At 40.6% G+C, this 20,152-nt stretch overlaps 1 protein-coding gene across 1 annotated transcript; it reads right to left on the reverse strand.

Moving 5' to 3' along the window:
* Positions 1–379: 379 nt before the first annotated feature.
* On the reverse strand, positions 380–12,321 carry Glyatl3 (glycine-N-acyltransferase-like 3). The gene is made up of 5 exons (XM_013019108.1): positions 11,490–12,321; positions 7,699–7,806; positions 6,671–6,797; positions 5,559–5,685; positions 380–875 (listed from the first exon to the last, which is right to left on the reverse strand). Exons 1-5 carry the CDS (start codon positions 11,565–11,567, stop codon positions 449–451), a joined length of 867 nt encoding a protein of 288 aa, XP_012874562.1. The 5' UTR covers positions 11,568–12,321; the 3' UTR covers positions 380–448.
* Positions 12,322–20,152: the final 7,831 nt, after the last annotated feature.

The following is a 20,152-nucleotide window of genomic DNA, read 5'->3' on the forward strand; positions in this document are numbered from 1 at the left end:
GTGTGTGTGTGCAGGGAAAGTTAGGAATTTCCTGGGATTGTGTGTGTGTGTGGTGTGTGTGGGCACGCATGTATGTATGTGTGTGTGTGTGTGTGTGTGTGTGCAGGGAAAGTTAGGAATTTCGTGTGTGTGTGTGTGTGTGTGTGCAGGGAAAGTTAGGAATTTCCTGGGGTTGTGTGTGTGTGTGGTATGTGTGTGCGCGCGTGTATGTATGTATGTGTGTGTGTGTGTGTGTGTGTGTGTGCAGGGAAAGTTAGGAATTTCCTGGGGTTGTGTGTGTGTGTGGTGTGTGTGTGCGCGCGTGTATGTATGTGTGTGTGTGTGTGTGTGTGCAGGGAAAGTTAGGAATTTCCTGGGATTGTGTGTGTGTGTGTGTCTGTGTCTGTGTGAGTGTGTGTGTGTGTGTGTGTGCAGGGAAAGTTAGGAATTTCCTGGGGGTTTCCCTGGGCTAAAGGAGAGCTTGACGGGAAGAAGGTGCAGGGGTAAGGATAAGCCTATGAAAACGGCAGGGCAGGAAGTGAGCATTGACGCTCTTCAGCAGGTTTATAGAGGCTGTGTTGTCATCCAGGACGTTTCCCTGGGAAGGAAACCCCCGGCTCTGCAGCTTCCTGGCCAGTGTGAGCGCCACCAGCCTGCTGTAGCCTTTCCTGCGGTGGTCAGGCAGAGTGTAGCCATGGCACATGGTGGCAAACTGGTCTGTGATGCCCCAGGACACGGGCTGTCCCTTGTCATCGCGCACACAGGCACTGGGGAAGCAGGAGATGAGCCGGGCAATGTATCGGAGACACTGTTCATTGCCACCTCGAGACCAAGTCCGGTTGAGGAGATCTGCGTCAGAAACACTCAGGTAGGTAAGTCGCGGGGGAGACGCCATTCTACAAGAAAAGCAACAGTGAGGAAAAGAATGAGCTCAGCATCTTTCCTGACACCCCGGGGAAGCCCTTCCTGAGAGGATGCCTGGAATATTCGAGAAGTTAGCAGCCAGAGCTTCCTGCGGGACAAGGGACTCCTAGGGTTTCCTTCGGATAAGACAAGAGACTCATAAGCAAACTCAAGTCTTGCCCTATAAGTTTATGCTCACTCATTCCTGGCCACAGAACAGATATTAAGGAAAGTGTTTCTCTTTGAAACCAAACTGAAGTTTGGCCTGCCATTGACTCCATTCCTTCAGTCTCTAGGACATGAACTGCAACCTAACCTGAGCTGGGGTGATTTATATACTAATTTAGGAATCTAACAGATGCTTGAACTCCAGCCAGTCAGGAGCAGCCAAGTGATTGGAATCTTTCCCAAAGAAGGTAAATGACTAGCTGTGGCCAATCAGATGACATCTCTAGTTTGTGACTGCATCTGGCCTATAAAAACTTCTTGCCAGGGGCTGGGAAGGTGGCTCAGTAGTAGAGTGCTTGCCTTGCATGCATGAGGCCCTGGGTTTGATTCCTCAGCACCAAATAAGCAGAAAAAGCCCAAAGTGATGCTGTGGCTCAAGTGGTATAGCGCTAGCCTTGAGCTGAAGAGCTGAGGGACAGAGCCCAGGCTCAGAGTTCAGGCCCCACAAACAAAAAAACAAAAACAAAAAAAGAATTCATGCCACTCTGAGAAATGGAGTTCTCTGAATATTTTCAGGTTTTGAATGCTGCCAGATTTATGTGTCTTCCTGGCAGTACTGGGTCTGAACTCAGACCTTGGAACCATGTCTCCAGATTCTTGAGCTTTCTTTGCTTCCAACTCTACTAAAGCTCACTTATTTAATGTTTCATTAATACTATCTTTAAATTTTTTTAAAAAAATCTTCAGAATTAATTCTTTTGTCTTGTGTCTGTTGAAACCTCCTCTCAGGATTTAAACAAGCTCAGATTTTTCTTTTGGAGCCCTCATATCTTTCTCAGTAGAATAAGAATTTTAGCATTTAGAATACTTCTGCCTTTAGAGATCCATAACCAGAAACAAAACAAGTTGTGTGCTATGCCAGGTGTATGAACATATTGTGGAAACATTAGCTGTTCCAGCCCTTTCCGCAGACTGCTTTTCTGTAGATTTAATAATCTGGATTTTTTTCTGGTCAGTTTTTATAGGCCACTTTTCTTTACTATATTCATTCTAATTTAGTAATTTACTATTTAAATCTCTGACATCAAGGTAAAGCAACTGATATAATTCTTATGTATCTGACAGTTTTTTCAATCTCTCTGTCTCTGTCTCTTTCTCTCTCTTGGTGCCAGTACTGCAGTACTGGGGCTTGAACTCAGGGCCTCACAGACTAATATTGCTTTTAAGAACTACATACAAATATAAGGCTGGTCATGCTTTGAAATATGCTTTCCTCCTTGAGTTAATCAATATCATAAAACCATTCACAATGAACAGTCAGAGACTGATTTTGTAGATCTATTACTTTTTCTTTCTGGTCCTCGGGCTTGAAATCAGGGCCTGGGCTCTGATTTTTCTGGTCAAGACTAGAATCTACAGCTTGAGTCACAGCTCTAGCTCTGGTATTTTGGTGGTTAATTGGAGATATGAATCTCACAGACTTTGCTGCCTAGGTTGGCTTTGAACCATGATCCTTAGATCTCAGTCTCCTGAGTAGCTAGGATTACAGGTGTGAGCCACAAGCACCTGGCTCTGTTACTTTTATAAAATATGGCACTGTGTTTTTGTTTTCCTCAGTAGTTGTAAAGTGTTAGGTCACATTCTCAGTGCATTGTCCACTTTGGCATTGGGCCAGGAAGCTGTCCACTAACGAGGGAAAAGTCTGGCTTAGGATGTTCAATCCAATTTGAAAATGAACTTCAAAGCAAGTGCAAAAAAAAGCCTCAGGCAGAAATATTATACACAAAAACGCTTGGAGAAAATGTGTTAGGAATAGTTTATGTTAGATACAACATGGCCATGTTAGCCGTAACTCTAACCTGACATTTGTGTGCAGAGTATTTGGAATATAGTCCACAAATTTGGGAAACATGTTTGGAATTAGAAACCAAACATCACCAGTAGAAGGAAACATAGGCCAAATCCTCCATGACATTGGAACAGTCAGTGAGTTTTTAACAAGACCCAAAACACAGGAGAAACCCAAAACCCAAAACACACAAATGAGATTACAGCCTGGCGCTGGTGGCTCACGCCTGTAATCCTAGCTACTCAGGAGGCTGAGATCTGAGGATCACTGTTCAAAGCCAGCCCGGGCAGGAGAGACTGTGAGACTCCTATCTCCAATAAACCACTAGAAAACCGGAAGTGGCGCTGTAGCTCAAGTGGTAGAGTGCTCGCCTTGAGCTGAAGAGCTGCGGGACAGTGCCCAGGCCCAGAGTTCAAGCCCTATGACCGACAAACAAAAAACAAATGAGATTACACAAAACTAAAACACTTTTGCACAGCAAGATAAACAAGTAAAAGAATAATGAAATAGGGGCTGGGAAGGTGGCTCAGTGGTAGAGTGCTTGCCTTGCATGCCTGAGGCCCTGGGTTCGATTCCTCAGCACCACATAAGCAAAATGAAAAAAGCCGGAAGTGGCACTGTGGCTCAAGTGGTAGAGCACTAGCCTTGAGCTGAAGAGCTGAGGGACAGTGCCCAGGCCCAGAGTTCAGGCCCCACAACCGGACCCCCCCCCAAAAAAAGAATAATGAAATAACCTATTGAATGGGAAAGAAATATTTGCAAGGGGTTGAATATCCCAAATAGAAGAAGCTAGAAAAAATAATCCATTAACAACCCCCCAACCAACCCAGTTTAAAAATGGGCTATAGACCTACATAAACCTACAAATGACCTATAAGTATATGAAAAATGCTCACATCATCAAGCATGAAAAATTCAAATCCAGTTATCACCTGACTCTAAGAAGAACCACTATTAGCAAAAAGTCCAAAGATAGCCCATGCAGTTGGGGACAAGGAGGACAACAAGCCCTTGCACAATCAGGAGGACGCAAATAAACACAGCTGTTATGGAAACTAAAGTGGAGGTTCCTCGAAAACCCACAAACAACACTCTGCTATGATCCGGAAGTCCTTCTTCTGGACATACAGGCAAACGAAGTGAAATCTATAGGCAGAAGAGGCCTCTCTACCTCCATCTTCTCTGCAGCTCTGCTGACCACAGGGGAAAGAATGGAATCAAGCTAAGTGTCTGTCAACTGACAGATGGCTAAAGAAACTGTCAGAGATCCATAATGGATAACTGCTCAGCCTCAAGAATGGATTAAAGCATAGTGTTCACAACAACATAGATGGAGCTGAAAGGTACTGTATTAAATGAAAGAAGCTAAGAACAGAAAGATTTGAGCCACAGAACCTCATTTGTTTGTAGCAGCTGCCAACACTGATATGACAAAAGAGAGCTGACATAGTGGTTCCCAGAGCACAGAGAACAGGGACTTTCTTTATATCATTGTAAGAATGCTTATCTTTTAAGGACACATCTCAGAAGATTTCAACATTTAAGGATATTTATTACTCTGATCAAAATAAGCTGAGATGTGCAAAGATTATGTAGGTCTATGGATTAAACAGTATTATCAGTGCAGTTCTAGGAGGTCCTCTGTACCATTCTCTCAACTTGCATGTATGTTTAAAGTTTTCCTAAATGACAGAGCAATGAAAGATAGGCCAGGTGCTTTCTTATGAACTACGGCATCGATTATTCTTTAGGTTTATTCTGTGTGCAGCCATTTCTTCAACATTAACCACAGAACTAACATGGTTCATTCTCACCCAAAACATATGAAGAAGACATTCTACCCTAAATCACTTTTTACTACTATCAATTAGTTGTTCATGTTAAAAGGGGGGTTCCTTTTATTGTGTTGATCTATAAATGCAATCTCTCTTTTCTTCTCCCTCCTTCTCCTTCCCAAACCAGCTCCACCTTGCTTGATTCTTTGCACAGAATATAAAGTACTTTGACTATATTTGTCCTTCCCCTCCCTCCACCCTTGGCACCCTCTCCTACTTGTAGCTACGGCCAAACAAGACATGTTCCAACTTTCTAGTATCAGTTCTTGTTAAAATGCATGCTAATTGTTTCGAGGAGTTTCATCACGATATCATACATACCTATACAACATTTTCATCAGACTGATCATTGAAAAGAAATACAGGCTCAGAGGTTTTGAGTATGACAAAGCATTCAAAGAAGTGTAAATGCAGATACAAACCAACATACGTTTTTAAAGATTGCTTCCTGCAGGTGGAGTTTTGGGGAATATGTTTTTGACTTTATAATTTAAAGATCTGCATCAAAAGTAGTTCTACTTTATAGGACACAGCAAGGGATAAGGGGAATGTTTTTAACTTTTAGTGCCTCACACTTAAAAGCTCAAAATATATGCATATAAGTATACACACATACAAGTTTACATGCATGCAAATACACACATGCAAGCATGCTTATATATGCATAGCTATATACATACACACATAAACACACATATTTAGGTTCAGTGGCTCAATTTCCCAATGCCTAATATTATGTAATTGTACCAAGCTCTCTGGGTATTGTTAGAGGGTCATTCTGTAACAGTAAATCCTGCCCAGAATTCAGAAACTGGTTTACATACAGGAAACTGGTGTCTGGCAGAGAGGAAACAGGAGAAAAATGAACAGCCTTGAAGGAGGTCAGCTTTACATCCAACTGCTTCGAACTGGCAACAGCCTTGGAAATATCACAGAGCTCACTCTGCAGCCCTGTACATAGACCAACATAAAAAAGTGGCATTTTATTTGAAAATGAAAATTTTCTGCATGTTTGTTCCATGCTGATGACCGTCAATACCAGCAGGTGTTACCCTAACACTATTACATGTATTTATAAATCACCACAGGTGTTCTTCATCTCATTCTCAAGTGTTTTTTGTGGGATTTTCTGATTCCCAACGTGGGTCTATTGTCACAAATTGTCAAACTGAAGGACGTTTCTACTGGAGCTATCACATTTGGAATTTCAGACCAATCTCCAAGTTCTTAAAGTAAAGAAGCCCACCCATAGCTTTAAAAGTCTATGATGGAGCCATTGAGATAGAAGCGCAGGGATTTAGACTGGTTTTGCATGGAAGACCAGGTTTAGTTTCTCTTCCAGCCTGTTACAAAAATCACCAGTGTGGTATTCAAGAAATAAACTCAAGGTGACACCTATCCAAAATTAATTTACCTACGTCCCACTTACTGAACGTAGCTATTATTTGTCACCCTTACTCAGCACTTGTATACAAAGCACTGGTATGTGTACTGTTGCACAGCGATGTGCAAAGTGGCGTGACATGGTTGTTTCTGTTTTGCTGTTGCTCCTGTGGCCCTAGGGTTTGAACTGTGAACATGCTAGGCAAGTGCTCTTACCCTCTACCCAGTGTCCCAGCTCTTCATGTGAAGTTTTGGCTTTGATACAGGGTTTCAGTCACTGCCTAGGGTGGTCTTCAACTCACTGCCCTCCTGCCTCTGCCTCCTGGGCAGCTGGGATGACAGGCACTCTCACCACGCCTGACTCTGGTCTCTGTCTGCCAAGAGTTGATGACATGACCACTTTCTACCTCTCCAAAGCTCCGTTTATTCATCTCTTTCCAGTCTGACGAATTTAATCATCTGGGAACTGCCACTGCATCTCCATTCCATCTATAAAGGCTTGTTGTCTTCCCTCTTGTGAGATACAAATAGAAATGAGGGGGGATGACCTCACCTTGTATTTGAAAAACTTGGTCCCAGTTAATAACACCATGTTCTCCCAATAGCTGTTGGTAAGCTTTGGCATCCGTATAGAACACAGCATAGGCATTGGTGTAATGGTCAAGGTTATCCGTCTCAGCCTAGGACAGCAGAGAGAGTCAAAAAACTTAAACATATCCTGTGGACGAAACACATTCCAGAAAGATCAGATGGCATCAGTTGGGCATGTCTAGCTAATTCTCCATCAACAAAATCAGCCATTTAAAAACAATGATCAGAGAAGAATGTTGTGACCTTTGCTTGATCGACAAAGACATCAGGAAGATTTTAAGATATTTCATATTTTTTCTAGGATTTTTATTTATAAAAATAAAAAGGAGTCAAAAGTGGTAGTATGTACCTAAAGTCTCAGCTCAGGGAACTGTTGGGAAGCGGAAAGAGAAATCCAGGAAGCCAGGAGTTCAAGCCAGCATGGACAATACATCAAGATCTCATCTCAAAAAGAAAAACCAGGAGGAAGGGGATGGCTGGGGTATAGCTCAGTGGTCAGTGTACAAGTCTCTGAATTGTGTAAAATATAAAATACTATAAGTAAAATAATAAAATGGAAAGGTAAAGGTTCAGTGGCTCTGTCCTGTGCAGTTCTAAGAGTCCACTCGTGTAAAGGGCCGCCCTCTTTGATAGCTGGAGCATCTCTGTGGTGTCAGAGGCAGACTGGAGGTAAGCGTGGTCTCTTCTCCCACATTAGTGAAGTCATCAGAGAGATGGAAACATTGCTCAGGGCCCAGCGTTCAGTGTACACATCAGCCACATGTGCTCCATTCATCCAGAAAAGGAAACTCTTTGAACTAGGGGTCTTCTACGTGCCTGATGCCCTGAAGCCATTCAAGTCACACTTCAATGGTGAAATTATCTCCTCTATACCCTGTGGAGGAGATAATGGGTGTGACGACTCCAGCTATGTGATTCTCTTCACCTAATCTGTCTCTTCCTGTGTGATGCCTATTATTGCTTTTATTTGGCTGCCTTTCAAAATTGTACCTCTCTCTGTCGCCGGGTGATGACAGCTTTGAAGTCTGGCCATGAGTCCAATACCACTTCCTTTTGAAAGGGATTTCCACGATTGATGTTCATCACTGCTCCGTAAACCTGAGCCAGAGACACAAGTCAGTCACTCCCTGTGCGGCTGTGAAACGGTGCATCTGTGGGACGGTGCAGCTGGGCAGCAGGCAGCATTTCCGCTTTCTTGCTCTACTATGTATTTAGGGCCACAAGAGGGAAAATACATATATCCACATACATATATTCACATGCATGTATATACAATGTACACATGGGCTTCTTCTGGATAAAAACCCTCCCTTTAATCACACAGCAGTGAGAGGAACTGAATTGATAAGCTTAGTAGGTGTTATACACATAGGTCAGCAATAAATATTTGCTGGATGAATCTACAGCCAATGTATAGGTTTGGGGTTCATGTATATTTTAAAAGCTCCTCAGACAATTCAGCTGCTTTTGAACTTTAGTTCCCACAAACACTTTGTAAAATATAATGACTCCTCCAGTGCTTGATGATAGCTAAACATCATCCAGGAACAAGAAAAACCCAAACTAAAAATTAAAACTTGAGTTTTACATTTGGGGGAGTAAGGCTGTATACACTCTCCCTGAGGTCTATGTTTACGTCTATGTTTATGTCTCATTCATTGTCATACCCACAAATCCTGAAAAGACCAATGGGAAGCCTGGTGGCTGAACAATACTGGAGTAATATACAAATTCTCTGGTATAAGAGCTCTCAATGTTTTTCTCTCCTGAGGAAAATATCTGTCTTAAAATGTATGTGTTCTTTGCCAGGTACTGGTGGCTCACACCTATAATCCTAGCTACTCAGGAGGCTAGGCAGGAAAGTCCATGAGACTCTTGTCCTCACTTAACCACTAGAAAAGCTGGAAGTGGTGGAGTGCTAGCCTGAAGCAAAAGAAGTTCAGGGACAATGACCAGGCCCTGAGTTCAAACCCCAGGACCAGTACAAAATAAATAAATAAATAAACAAACAAGTAAGCAAATAAATAAATGTGCTTGAAGAGATGGGCAAGCTGTGGTAGCAATAAGGTTAGTGGACTTGCAGGCAAATACTGATAGCATTTTTCATAATAAATGAGAACTGAAAACAACCTTGGTGTCCATTCACAGTGGAACAAATGAATGAATGAATTGTGATATATCGCTCTTACACATAACAAAACAGCAATGAAACCAATAGATCAGGGGTACGGGGAACTCTATGAATCTCACTAAAAAGTTGTGCAGAAGAAGTGGATTCCAGAACAGACATTGATTGTGTCATTCGATCTGGATTACATTCAGAAGAGGCAACTATAACTTTGGAAATCAGGACAGTGGCATTTGTTAGCAGGCAGGGAAAGGTATCCATTGGAAAGAAGCGGGGGAAGGGAGAAGCGGCCTCTGAAGTAAAGTTCTTTTCCTCACCAGAATGGAGGTCACACAGGTATTTGCTTTGTAAAAATCCACTGAGCTGCAAAATTGTATTATGTGCATTTGATAGGATGTGTTAGACCTCAATGAAGAAATCAGGATTTTACTGGCATTGAGACTAGTTTTACTTACCTCCTTTATCAGAAACTCAACTCACTGAAATAACTCACCTTTCCTCCACTAGAACATTCTATACTTTCCTCTGTTCCACCCAATCTGGGAACTCATTCAAACACTCACAGCAAGTGTCTTTCCAAATTGAGTGTGGTTTGTGTTCATGTGTAACCAGAATTAAACCAGGAGCAAATCCAAGAATAAAAGGAACCTGGAAGGGCCATGCTGATTCTGTTAATCATTAAATTCTACAAAATTACGTGGATTGAAATTGTTTCCCATGAAGATATTGTACATTCTTATTCAAAACATATCCTAAATGTGATTTTAGGAGGTTCAGAAGTTTGAAAGGGAAAAGCCTTTTAATACCCAGATCCTGAAAACAAAATAGTTTGTTTGGATAACATTTGGAACCAACTGATGGGTTTGGCACTGGTACAAACAAACTCTTCCAACAGGGACTAGTAGTCGTTGTGGGAGTGTCTAGAAGGAAACGAAATTGCTGTGCAAAACAGCAGTTCAAGTGTGGAGGAAATTTGGAAGGCAATTTAGACACTTAAACTCTAAGCTAGAGGGCTGGGGTGTGACTGTGTGCTACCTGCCTACCTAGATCATAAACCCTGAGTTCAAGCCCAACTATGGCCAAAGAACAATAATAAATAAACCCGACTAAGCTAAGGTTGTAAAATATGCTTCTCTAAACTGCAAGGAATGAAGGGAGGGGAACAAAACAGGATTTTTAAATTAAGTTTTATCTTCTCTAACTTTTGTGACCATGTGCAGATCACAGAATGCGTTTTAGTTCTTTCTAAACATCAGCCAGACTTATAGACATCTTATCAAAAGAAAGGAAAGCTGACAGTGTGTGTGTGTGTGTGTGTGTGTGTGTGTGTGTGTGTGTGTGTGTGTCTGTGGCTTGAATTCAAGGCCTGGTCTTAGAGTTTTTTGCTCAAGGCAATTACTCTACTTGACCTACATCTCCACTTTAGGCTCTTTGATGATTAACTGGAGATAGGAGTAGCATGAATTTTCCAACCAGGAGTGGGTTTGAACCTCAGTCCTCAGATTTCAGCCTCCTGAGTAGTAAGGTGTACAAAGCCTGATATCTAATTCCATTCATTTACCCAGTCTCAGCATTCAGAGGGAAACAATTTGGGCAGATGGTTCATTTCATTTTTTTTCCTGTGGCCATATAATCCCATACCATTACTCTGATGCTCCCTACCACTTAGAGTTTAAGCATGCGCCTTAAGGCAAGATGACAAAATTTAATCAGCAAAGTATCTATGATGGAGGACTCTGGAATCCTATTTGTTCAGATTTTAATTTCAATAAATATGGACTATTTAGATGTTGAAAGTGCAGTACTCTGACTTCAATCTGATTCATTACTTTTTCATGAATGACTTGAATTCTACTCACATTAGGGAACCAAATGTCAGGCTCATGTATTTGCTCAAAAAGCAGCTCTCAAAAGCAACGGCACTGCATATAGCAATGACAGTCTTCCATTTTCACTTTGATTTTTGTGCTAATATCAGAGTTGAACCCAAGCCTCTCACTCTCACCCTGCTGTTCCTGCTTACAGCTGGGCTCCTGCCTCTGGTCAGGCTTCTTGTTGGTTAGTTGGAGACAGGGCTGCACAGACATTTCCACTGGGGCTAGCTTTGATGCAGGTCTCATCTGACTGAGAAGCTACAATACAGGCATGAGCCACTGGCTCTTGGCTTAGTGTGACATTTATTGTAATCTTTGATTAATGACATCTTTTCCAGTAGTATCAAGTTATCTTAGCCCAGATTTCAGGTCAGAGTTGATGAACAACAGAGACACTGAAAATGCTTATGACAACCAATAAATTTTAGCTCCATTTTCATGTAGGCTATGTTTGAAACTTCAATATGATCCAATCTATACTCTTCTATCATTTAGAATATTGTATAACTTGAATTTACCTGAGAAATAACCTATCCCACCATTAACTACATTTTCTTAGTAGTCCTCGAGAGTAATTGTAAAAAAAAATAATATTCTGGATCTTACCCACAAGGCGTTGAATGATTCTTTGCCAGAAGTAGGCTGGGAAACTATGCCTAATAAGTATGTCTTATCATGTAACAGAAAAAGAAAGGAAAAAAGAGAGAAAGAGGAAAAGGAAAACCAGTCACAAGTCTGACATCGTGAACTGAAACGAAACTCTTTAAGTTGTATATGACCTTGAGTGACTCCGGAAAATGACTCCTCAGCATCTTTTCCAGTGTCAGTAGCTTGGAGGAACAGTTCAGCACCAACATCTTCAGAGCAGTGCAATTCCCCTCCTGCTTAGGAACTGGAAAACACACACTCAGTGTTTGCCTTGTAGCATCTGAGCCCACCTAGCAATAAGCTTACATTGCTACGTGTATTCAACGCTACGGGGACTTCCACTGCTCTCTCTGGAAGGAAGGAGGAGGAGGAGGGAGCAAGATGGATAAAGCCGGGAGTACTTGGGATGGACAGGACAGTGTTAAAGACATAATTCTAGAAGGATGAACCCAGCTCCACTGGGCTAAATCTTTCCCTTATGCACACTCAATCTACTCTAAACTCTTCCTTTAAGGCACCTCTGGAAGTTCCAGTTTGACCTTTAGCTGTGTTTCCTTTGACTTATAACATCTCCTGTTGACTTATAACATCACCTGTGGGATGGGATGCATGAAGTTCGGAAGTGGTCAGATGGGCCACCGCATATAGAATACCTGCCATGGGCCAGGCACCCAGCAAAGTAGGAACTGTCTAAACAGCTGTTGAAGAGATACTATAAATCCCAGGGTAACAATCCTAGGGTTAAGTAGATAAACTCTTTTCTCACAAATCGTGTAAAGAATGGGTGGGGGGAAACCCTGAGTAATTCAGGTTTATAAGGAAAACCTTGGAAAAGAAATGCCCAGATGGATGATAAAGAACCAGACACAGGCAAAAAGCTGAAACTCTTTTAACCAGGTAAATGAATCAGCTTGAATCAGCTTTCCATGCTGGCGTTTCAGACATGGCCACCATGCCTAACTCCGTTCATTTTTGTTTCTCTTTCCTTCCCTCCCCTTCCTCACTTTCTCCATCTTTCCTTCCTTCCTCCCTCCCTACCTCATCCCTTCCTTCCTGCCTGCCTCCCTCCCTCCTTCCCTTCTTTCCTAACTTCCTAACTTCTTTCTTTTATTCCTTCCCTTGGCTTTGCGCCCCCAGCTCTGCTAGCTTTAATTATTATTATTTTTTTGGATAGGATCTTACGGTTTTTACCGGCTTGGCCTCAGACTGCAATCCTCTTAAAGTTTTGTGTCTGACATCATCTTACAAATTAATGCAGTAAAGAAATGAAATGAAACTCTTTAAGCTGTATATGTGCCACCAGCTCACTGATGAATGGTGGTCTCCGTGGCTCTCCTCACACTTCAATCCTTCTCATCTCTGCCTGACCGGTAGCTAGCTAGTAGGCCCACACCACTGTGGCTGTCCTTTAATTTCTTAGTGGTCAAAATTCCCTCAATCAGGCGTTCATCTCACTTTCTAGATTGAGCTCCTGCAACTCACAAACAAATTACTCCGGAGGGTCAAAATCAGAAAGGCAATCCCCCATGGGTTCACACCGAGAAGACACAGTAATTAACAGAGAACATTCAAAAATACCCATTCAGTAAACAGTCATGGATTTCATAGAGATCTTTTGCTCAATGCAAAGATTTGTGTGTTTTTAAGATGTCACAACAAAGAATACAGAACTCCCCATAAATGGAGAAGACATGTTTCCGAGTGTCTTCTTAAACATTTACAGCTCGGCGCTACCAGGGTTTTCTTTTTGTGGACAGCATGATTTTCGCTCCTCTTCTCTGTTGCTCTAGCTTCATTGCCATCACAACTCAGTTTCACACTTTGCAGAGCTTATTTCCCCCTATCAAAACTACGATTTCTTTCAATAAATTATACTTTATTTCAGTTCTCCTCTATCTGTTCCATTCCTTCTTTCAATGACAAACTGGTGGTTAGAAAAGTATTCTTTCAATGAAAAAGTGCTCACTTACTGTTGTGAGATTTCAGTCTGAGCGGAGTTCTTCGAGCTGTGTATCTGTGAGGCAAGCTCTTCTGAATAAATGGTAAATTTATACGTCAAGGCTATTTTCCTAATTATTCCTTGGTGGAAAGAGAAGGGAGGGAAAAGCAGTGCCCACGCCGCAGCAGTGGGAGGAGTTTATGCTTTTGCTAATCACAGTGAAAAACATCTCAAAAGTAGCAGAGGTATTTAGTTCCCTTCCTTCTGTTCTATAAACTGCTACGACATAAGAGCTAAATGAATACTGACTTTGTGATGGGTATTTCTAAGATGGAAGACGTATGGATTCAGCATGAAATAGGAATGGAACTCGTCACCCGACTTATAAAAAAATAATGTAGGCATTTTTAACTATGATAAAGATATGCCTAACTCCTTGGGCATTTTTAACTATACTGAGGAAAATGATTTTACTGCTTTAAACTTCAAATGCTGAGAAGGGTCTTTAAAAAGGGTATTTGTGAAATTGGAAGTGTGCTTGAGAGTTCTAATTCTTTCATTGATATTTAAAGTCATTCACAGTTGATTTCCCTCTAATGGCTGGGATTTTAGCCACCATGCTAGTATTTACTTAAACATTGTAGCATATGAATCAACAGCACATGGGAAAAATAAGTAATACACATATCTCCACTGTGGGTGGAGACAGCTTCTGTTGATTGTGGTCACATGAGAGATGCTGTGTGAGGTGTTTATGTTTCGTAAACTAGCAAATTGGGGCGTTCTATACCCAAAGACACAGGGTTAAGAAATACAATGGTCAGATGGTAATTGAAAGTGACTAGAGAAATTGTTTTTGATGTTTAGATGTCAACTGCCTTGAGTTAATAAGCCTGATATAGAGAGTAAAGATGTTACTGAGAGAATGAATATCTATTTGTGGTTCTAAGAATCCTACATTTGTGTAATTCTTTCTAAATATTAACAGAATAGAATGGACTTTAAAAGTTGAGAAGCAATTTGCGTAAGAGAAACTATGCTGGGATTGTGATATTTTCAGGAGAATTTTTTTAAATTTATTATACAGTGATATTACATTTGCATAAGTGAGGTAAAGAGTACATTTTGAACAATGTCACTCTTTCCCTCACTGTCTTCTGTTTTTTTAGGAAAACGTTTAAAAGTTAGAGATCAAGTTATCTATAGACTCAGAAAGATACAAAGCTATCTCCAAATGGGAGTTACACCTTGTTTCCAAGTGAATCCAGCACAAACTTCTATTCAAAGTTCATTGTCCCCTATAAGTATCAGAACTAATTAGAACGGTTTCTTTCTTGTGTGTGTGTGTGTGTGTGTGTGTGTGTGTGTGTGTGTGTGTGCGCGCGCGCGCGCGCGCGCATGCGTGTGTCTGCGTGGGGAGGTGCATGTGTGAAAAGGAAAAGCAGCACCAAGGGAAATTGTATCCATATGTTTTGTGATGAATTTAAGACTTCATTTACATCTAGGCCCTGGGCAGCTCAGACCTGTAGTGCCAAGCTGCATGGTGGTTGGAGGGGACTCCCAGGATGCAAGCAGGAGATTCTATCTGAAAAGATAAACAAAAAAGGTTGAAGCATAACTTCAGTGGTAGAATGGCCTAGAATTCAATGCCTAGTTCCACTAAAAGGGAGGGGGAGAAAGGGAGGAATAGAGAAAGAAAGGAAGGAAAAAAGAACGAGAAAGAGAGAGAGGGAAGGAAAGAGAGAAAGGAAGGAAGGAAGGAAGGAAGGAAGGAAGGAAGGAAGGAAGAAAGAAAGAAAGGAAGGAAGGAAAGAAGAAATAAAGAAAAGAAAGAGAAGGAAAGAAAGAAAAGAAAGAGAAGGAAAGAAAGAAGAAAAGAAAAGAGTCAGAAAAGAGAAAGGGAAGGAGGAAGGAAAAGGAATTATGGTGTTATGATCTAAATAAAATTAAACGTCAATTGCACACAGCTCTAGTAACTCAAATAGGAGTCCTGGTAAATAACGTCCTTACCTATTTAATTCCTCCCACACACAGGTCAAGTCAACTACAACAAAGCTCTTGACTTGTGATAAGGTAACAAGGACAGAAACTTTAAACTCTAAAAAAATCCTAATGTCTAATATGGAGTGTGAAAATATAGCATATGATGAAGATCAGGATTTCAGATGAAATGAAGATAATAATATATCATTGAATAAATGGTCTTGAGAAAACTGGCTAACCAGGAACAAGCGGATTATAAGTAAATAAACAGGAACCAAAAGAAATTATGAGTGAATTAACTGAGATTAATGTAATAAATATTTATAAGTATATAACCCTAAGTTTAATCATAAAGGAAATATGATTACACAAAACATTGAATTTTTTTCCCCATCCTGGGGCTTAAACTCAGGGCCTGGTCTCGGTCTCTGAGCCTCTCTGGGCTCAAGGCTAGCACTCTACCCCTGAGCTACACTACATCACCACTTCAAGCTTTTTGTGAGTAGTTTATTGGAGATAAGAGCCTCATAGACTTTCCTGCCTAGGCTTGGCTTCAAATCATCATCCTCAGATCTCAGCCTCCTGAGTAGCTAGGATTACAGGCATGAGCCACTGGTACCTGGTTAACTTTGAACTTTTTGAAATATGATTTTTTTCAAAAGAAGCCAAATATACATTACAAACTGGAAAATATTACAATAATACAAACAAAATGTCCACATAAAACAAAGTTCTTATTAATAAAGAACTCTAGGGCAGGGCTGGGAAGGTGGCTCAGTGGTAGAGCGCTTGCCTTGCATGCCTGAGGCCCTGGGTTCGATTCCTCAGCACCACATAAGCAAAAAGAAAAAAAGCCGGAAGTGGCGCTGTGGCTCAAGCGGTAGAGCGCTAGCCCTGGGCTGAAGAGCTGAGGGACAGCACCCAGGCCCAGAGTTCAGGCCCCACGACCGGACCCAAAAAAAAAAAAAAAAAGAACTCTAGGGCATCACTAACATATGTTAGATACAAATAGGAAAATGCATAATTCTCAAAGACTTTATATAAAATGTCAACAGGATTTAAAACAATAGAATGGCTCTTTTAATTGATTAGCAAAGTTTTTTGTTTTTTGTTTTTGCTAAAAGGGAAAATTTCAGAATATAACTGAAAATGGGGCAATCAGTAGACCTGCTGAAGTGAGATAATTTGATATGGTTAATTTGAGACAAAACGCACAGGTATGTTATCTCATTTATTTAAGTTCTTTTCATATGAACCCTTGTATTTCTCCAACTCTCCACTGAGCATATCTTTCACAAAAAGGCTTTGTTTATAAGACACCTGTAGGAGAATCTATAATTAAAAGATTTACTTCCTTGTATTTGGCTGGATAGAATTTCTTGCCATTCTCTGTTTACCAAAAATATGCAGTTGCACCTGTCAAGATTAGCATTTGTTTACATGGGCTTAGTTTCTAAGCATACTTTGCCACACAGAATTATTCTGCTTTGAGGGTTGTTTTCTTTTAAGGGAAGCTACAAACTGGTTTTCAACAACAAAACACATTGCAGAAAACACTCAAACACATGAAGGCTGAACAATATACTTCTGAATGACGCATGGGTCACTGAAGAAATAAAGGAGGAAATCAGAAATTCCTTACAAATCATCATACAGGAACATCTGGGATAGGCAAAAGCAGTGCTGAGAAGCAAGTTCATAGCTCTAAGCACGCTTATAAAGAAAACAGAAACAACACAAGAGGCAACTAAAGCGTTAGAAAAACCGGAAACAAACCAATCCAAAAGCTACTAGACAGACAGCAACAGTTGGGGCAGAAATCAATGAAATTCATAAAATAACTATATATAAAATCAACTCAACAAAAAGCTGGTTCTTTGAAAAAAATCAATAAAATTGACAGACCACTAGCTAAATTGATGATGATCAGAAGAGACTCAAATCAACGAGATTAGAGATGCCAAAGAAAACATTACAACAAACATCCCAGGAATCCAAAAGATTATGAAGGAATTCTTTCAAAACCTAAATTCAGATAAGATGGAAACATCTAGTAGAAATGGATACATTCCTTGATACATACACACTGCCTAAGCTGAACCATGAAGATAACTGAATGAGTTGAGTATGTAGTCAGGAGCCTTTCAACAGGGAACAGCTCAGGTCCCAATACATTCATGGCTGAATTTTACAAGACAGTTAAACTAACACAGCATGCCTCAAACTTTTCTGTGAAATAGGAAGACAAGGATCAATTCCAAACTCATCACACTCATCCCAAAACCAGATAGGGATCCAATGAAGAAAGAGAACTACACACCAAGCTCTCTGATGAACAAAGTAAAGCCCTTTGATAAGATACTAACCAACAGAATTCAGCAAGCAATTAAAATTATGATCATGAAAGAGATGAAAGTCTGTTTTAACATACATAAATCAATAAATGTAATACATCACATTAACAGAGCTAAAGACAAGAAGCACACAGTCATTTCAATAGATGCAGAAAACACCTTTGACAAAATCCAACACCCATTCACATTAAAAGCTCTGGAGAAGCTAGGAATAGAGGGAACATTCCTCAAAATAATTAAGGCTATGTATGACAGACCAACAGTCAACATCATATTGAATAGTAAAAAATTAGAACCATTTCAGAAAAAAAGACAAGGATGTCCACTCTCCCCACTCCTCTTCAATATAGTTCTGGAATTCCTATCCAGAGCAATAAGGCAAGAAAAAGACATAAAGAAAACAGAAGTCAAGCTATCTTTATTTACAGATGACATGATCTTATCTAAAGGACATCAAAGGCTCCATCATCAAGCTCCTAGCTCTGATCAATAACTTTTACAAAGTAGCAGGATAAAAAATTAACCCACAAAAATCAGTAGCATTACTCCATTCCAACAATGTACAAGCAAAGACAAAAATCAAGAAAATAACCCTATTTTCAAAAGCCTCAGGAAAACCTAACCAAGGAAGCAAAAGACCTTTAAACAAAAACTATTAAAAAGACATGGATAGCAATCAAAGATGACATCAGGAAATGGAAATAACTTCCATGTTCATGGATAGGCAGAATTAACATCATGAAAATGGCTATACTGCCAAAAATAATCTAGTAATACCCATCAAAATCCCAATGATGTTCTTTACTGAGAGAGAGAAAAAACAATCCAGAATTTCACATGGGACAACAAAAGGCCTTGAATAGCAAAAGCAATTTTAGGCAAAAAAAAAAAAACCCAAAACCAATGCAGGTGGAATCCCAATCCCAGACCTCAAGCTCTATTACACAGCTATAATAACAAAAACAGCTTGGTATTGGCACAAAAATAGACCTGATGATCAATGGAACACAATAGAAGACCCAGAACTAAATCCATGCACTTAGTTATCTGATATTTGATAAGGGAGCTAAAGATATACAATGAAAAGGACATATACACAGCAAGGACATAGTTACTCAACTAGAAAGACGACATAGACTGGGAGACCTTTACCAGCAATACATACAACAAGGCCTAATATCAAAATCACACAAGGAGCTCAAGAAATGAATCCATCCCAAACTAATAAACCAATCATAAAGGAGCTAAGTAAGGAAACACTTCTTTTTTCTATTTTATTTTTTTTTATTCTGAAAATACTGTACAGAGCGGTTACAATTACATGGGCAAGATAATGAGCACATTTCTTATCAAGCATTGTAGCCTCCTCCTTTGTTTCCCCTTCCCATCCCTTCCCATCCTCCCCCCACTCCTCCACCCAACCCTCCTCCCCACCCACCAAAGTTGTAAAGTTCGTTTTCAACATAAAGACTTGTACATCTCATTGTTGCAATGGATCCACCTGTATCCCTATTTAAACGATTTGTTTTTTCCCTTCTCCTCCACAAATTACACCAACTTCAAATACAGTGAAAGCAGGGGTTATACCGTGGGGGAGGGACATACAAAGCAACAAAGAAATAATCTTATAAATGTGTTAGAGGGGCTAGGAAGGTGGCTCAGTGGTAGAGCACTTGCCTTACATGCATGAGGCCCTGGGTTCAATTCCTCAGCACCACATAAGCAAAAAGAAAAAAAGCCAGAAGTGGCACTGTGGCTCAAGTGGTAGAGCACTAGTCTTGAGCTGAAGAGCTGAGGGACAGCGCCCAGGCCCAGAGTTCAGGCCCAACGACCAGAACACCCCCCCCCCCCAAAATGTGTTAGAAACAATCACCTGAAAAGAAAAAAATTTTTGAATATTATCTTAGGGTTCATTTCCCTAACATCAACTTATCTGACCTTTTCTGCTTGACTCAGACATATACTAGTTATTGCAAATAAGGGAAACCATGGGGCCTACATTTCTTAGAAGAGGTAGGAAAGGCAGAGACAAATGAGGAAATGCTTATCATACCTGGCCACAAAGGTAATGCAAATCAAAACAGCTCTGAGATTCCATCTCACCCCGGTTAGATTGGCCAACATTGTGAATTTGAACAACAGATGTTGGCAGGGAAGTGGGGAAAAAAGGAACCCTATTGCACTGTTCTTGGTAATGTAAACTAGTACAACCAGTCTGGACAGCGGTCTGGAGGTTCCTCAAAAACCTAAACATAGATCTTCCTAGGACCCAGCCATACCCCTCCTGGGCATCTCCCCTGAATAATGCAAGCCCTAGACACTTGTACATCCATGTTCTTTGTTGCACTATTCTCAATAACCACAATATGGAAACAGCCCAGATAGCCTACAATAGATGAATGGATCCAAAACACGTGGTACCTATACACAATGGAATTTTTACACAGACATGAGGAAGAATAAGTTTATGTCCTTCGTAGGGAAGTGATACACCTCTAACAAATCATGTTAAGTGAGG

This window comes from Dipodomys ordii, unplaced genomic scaffold (genome assembly GCF_000151885.1).
Source record: "Dipodomys ordii isolate 6190 unplaced genomic scaffold, Dord_2.0 Scaffold44, whole genome shotgun sequence".
NCBI classification, from domain to species: domain Eukaryota; kingdom Metazoa; phylum Chordata; class Mammalia; order Rodentia; family Heteromyidae; genus Dipodomys; species Dipodomys ordii.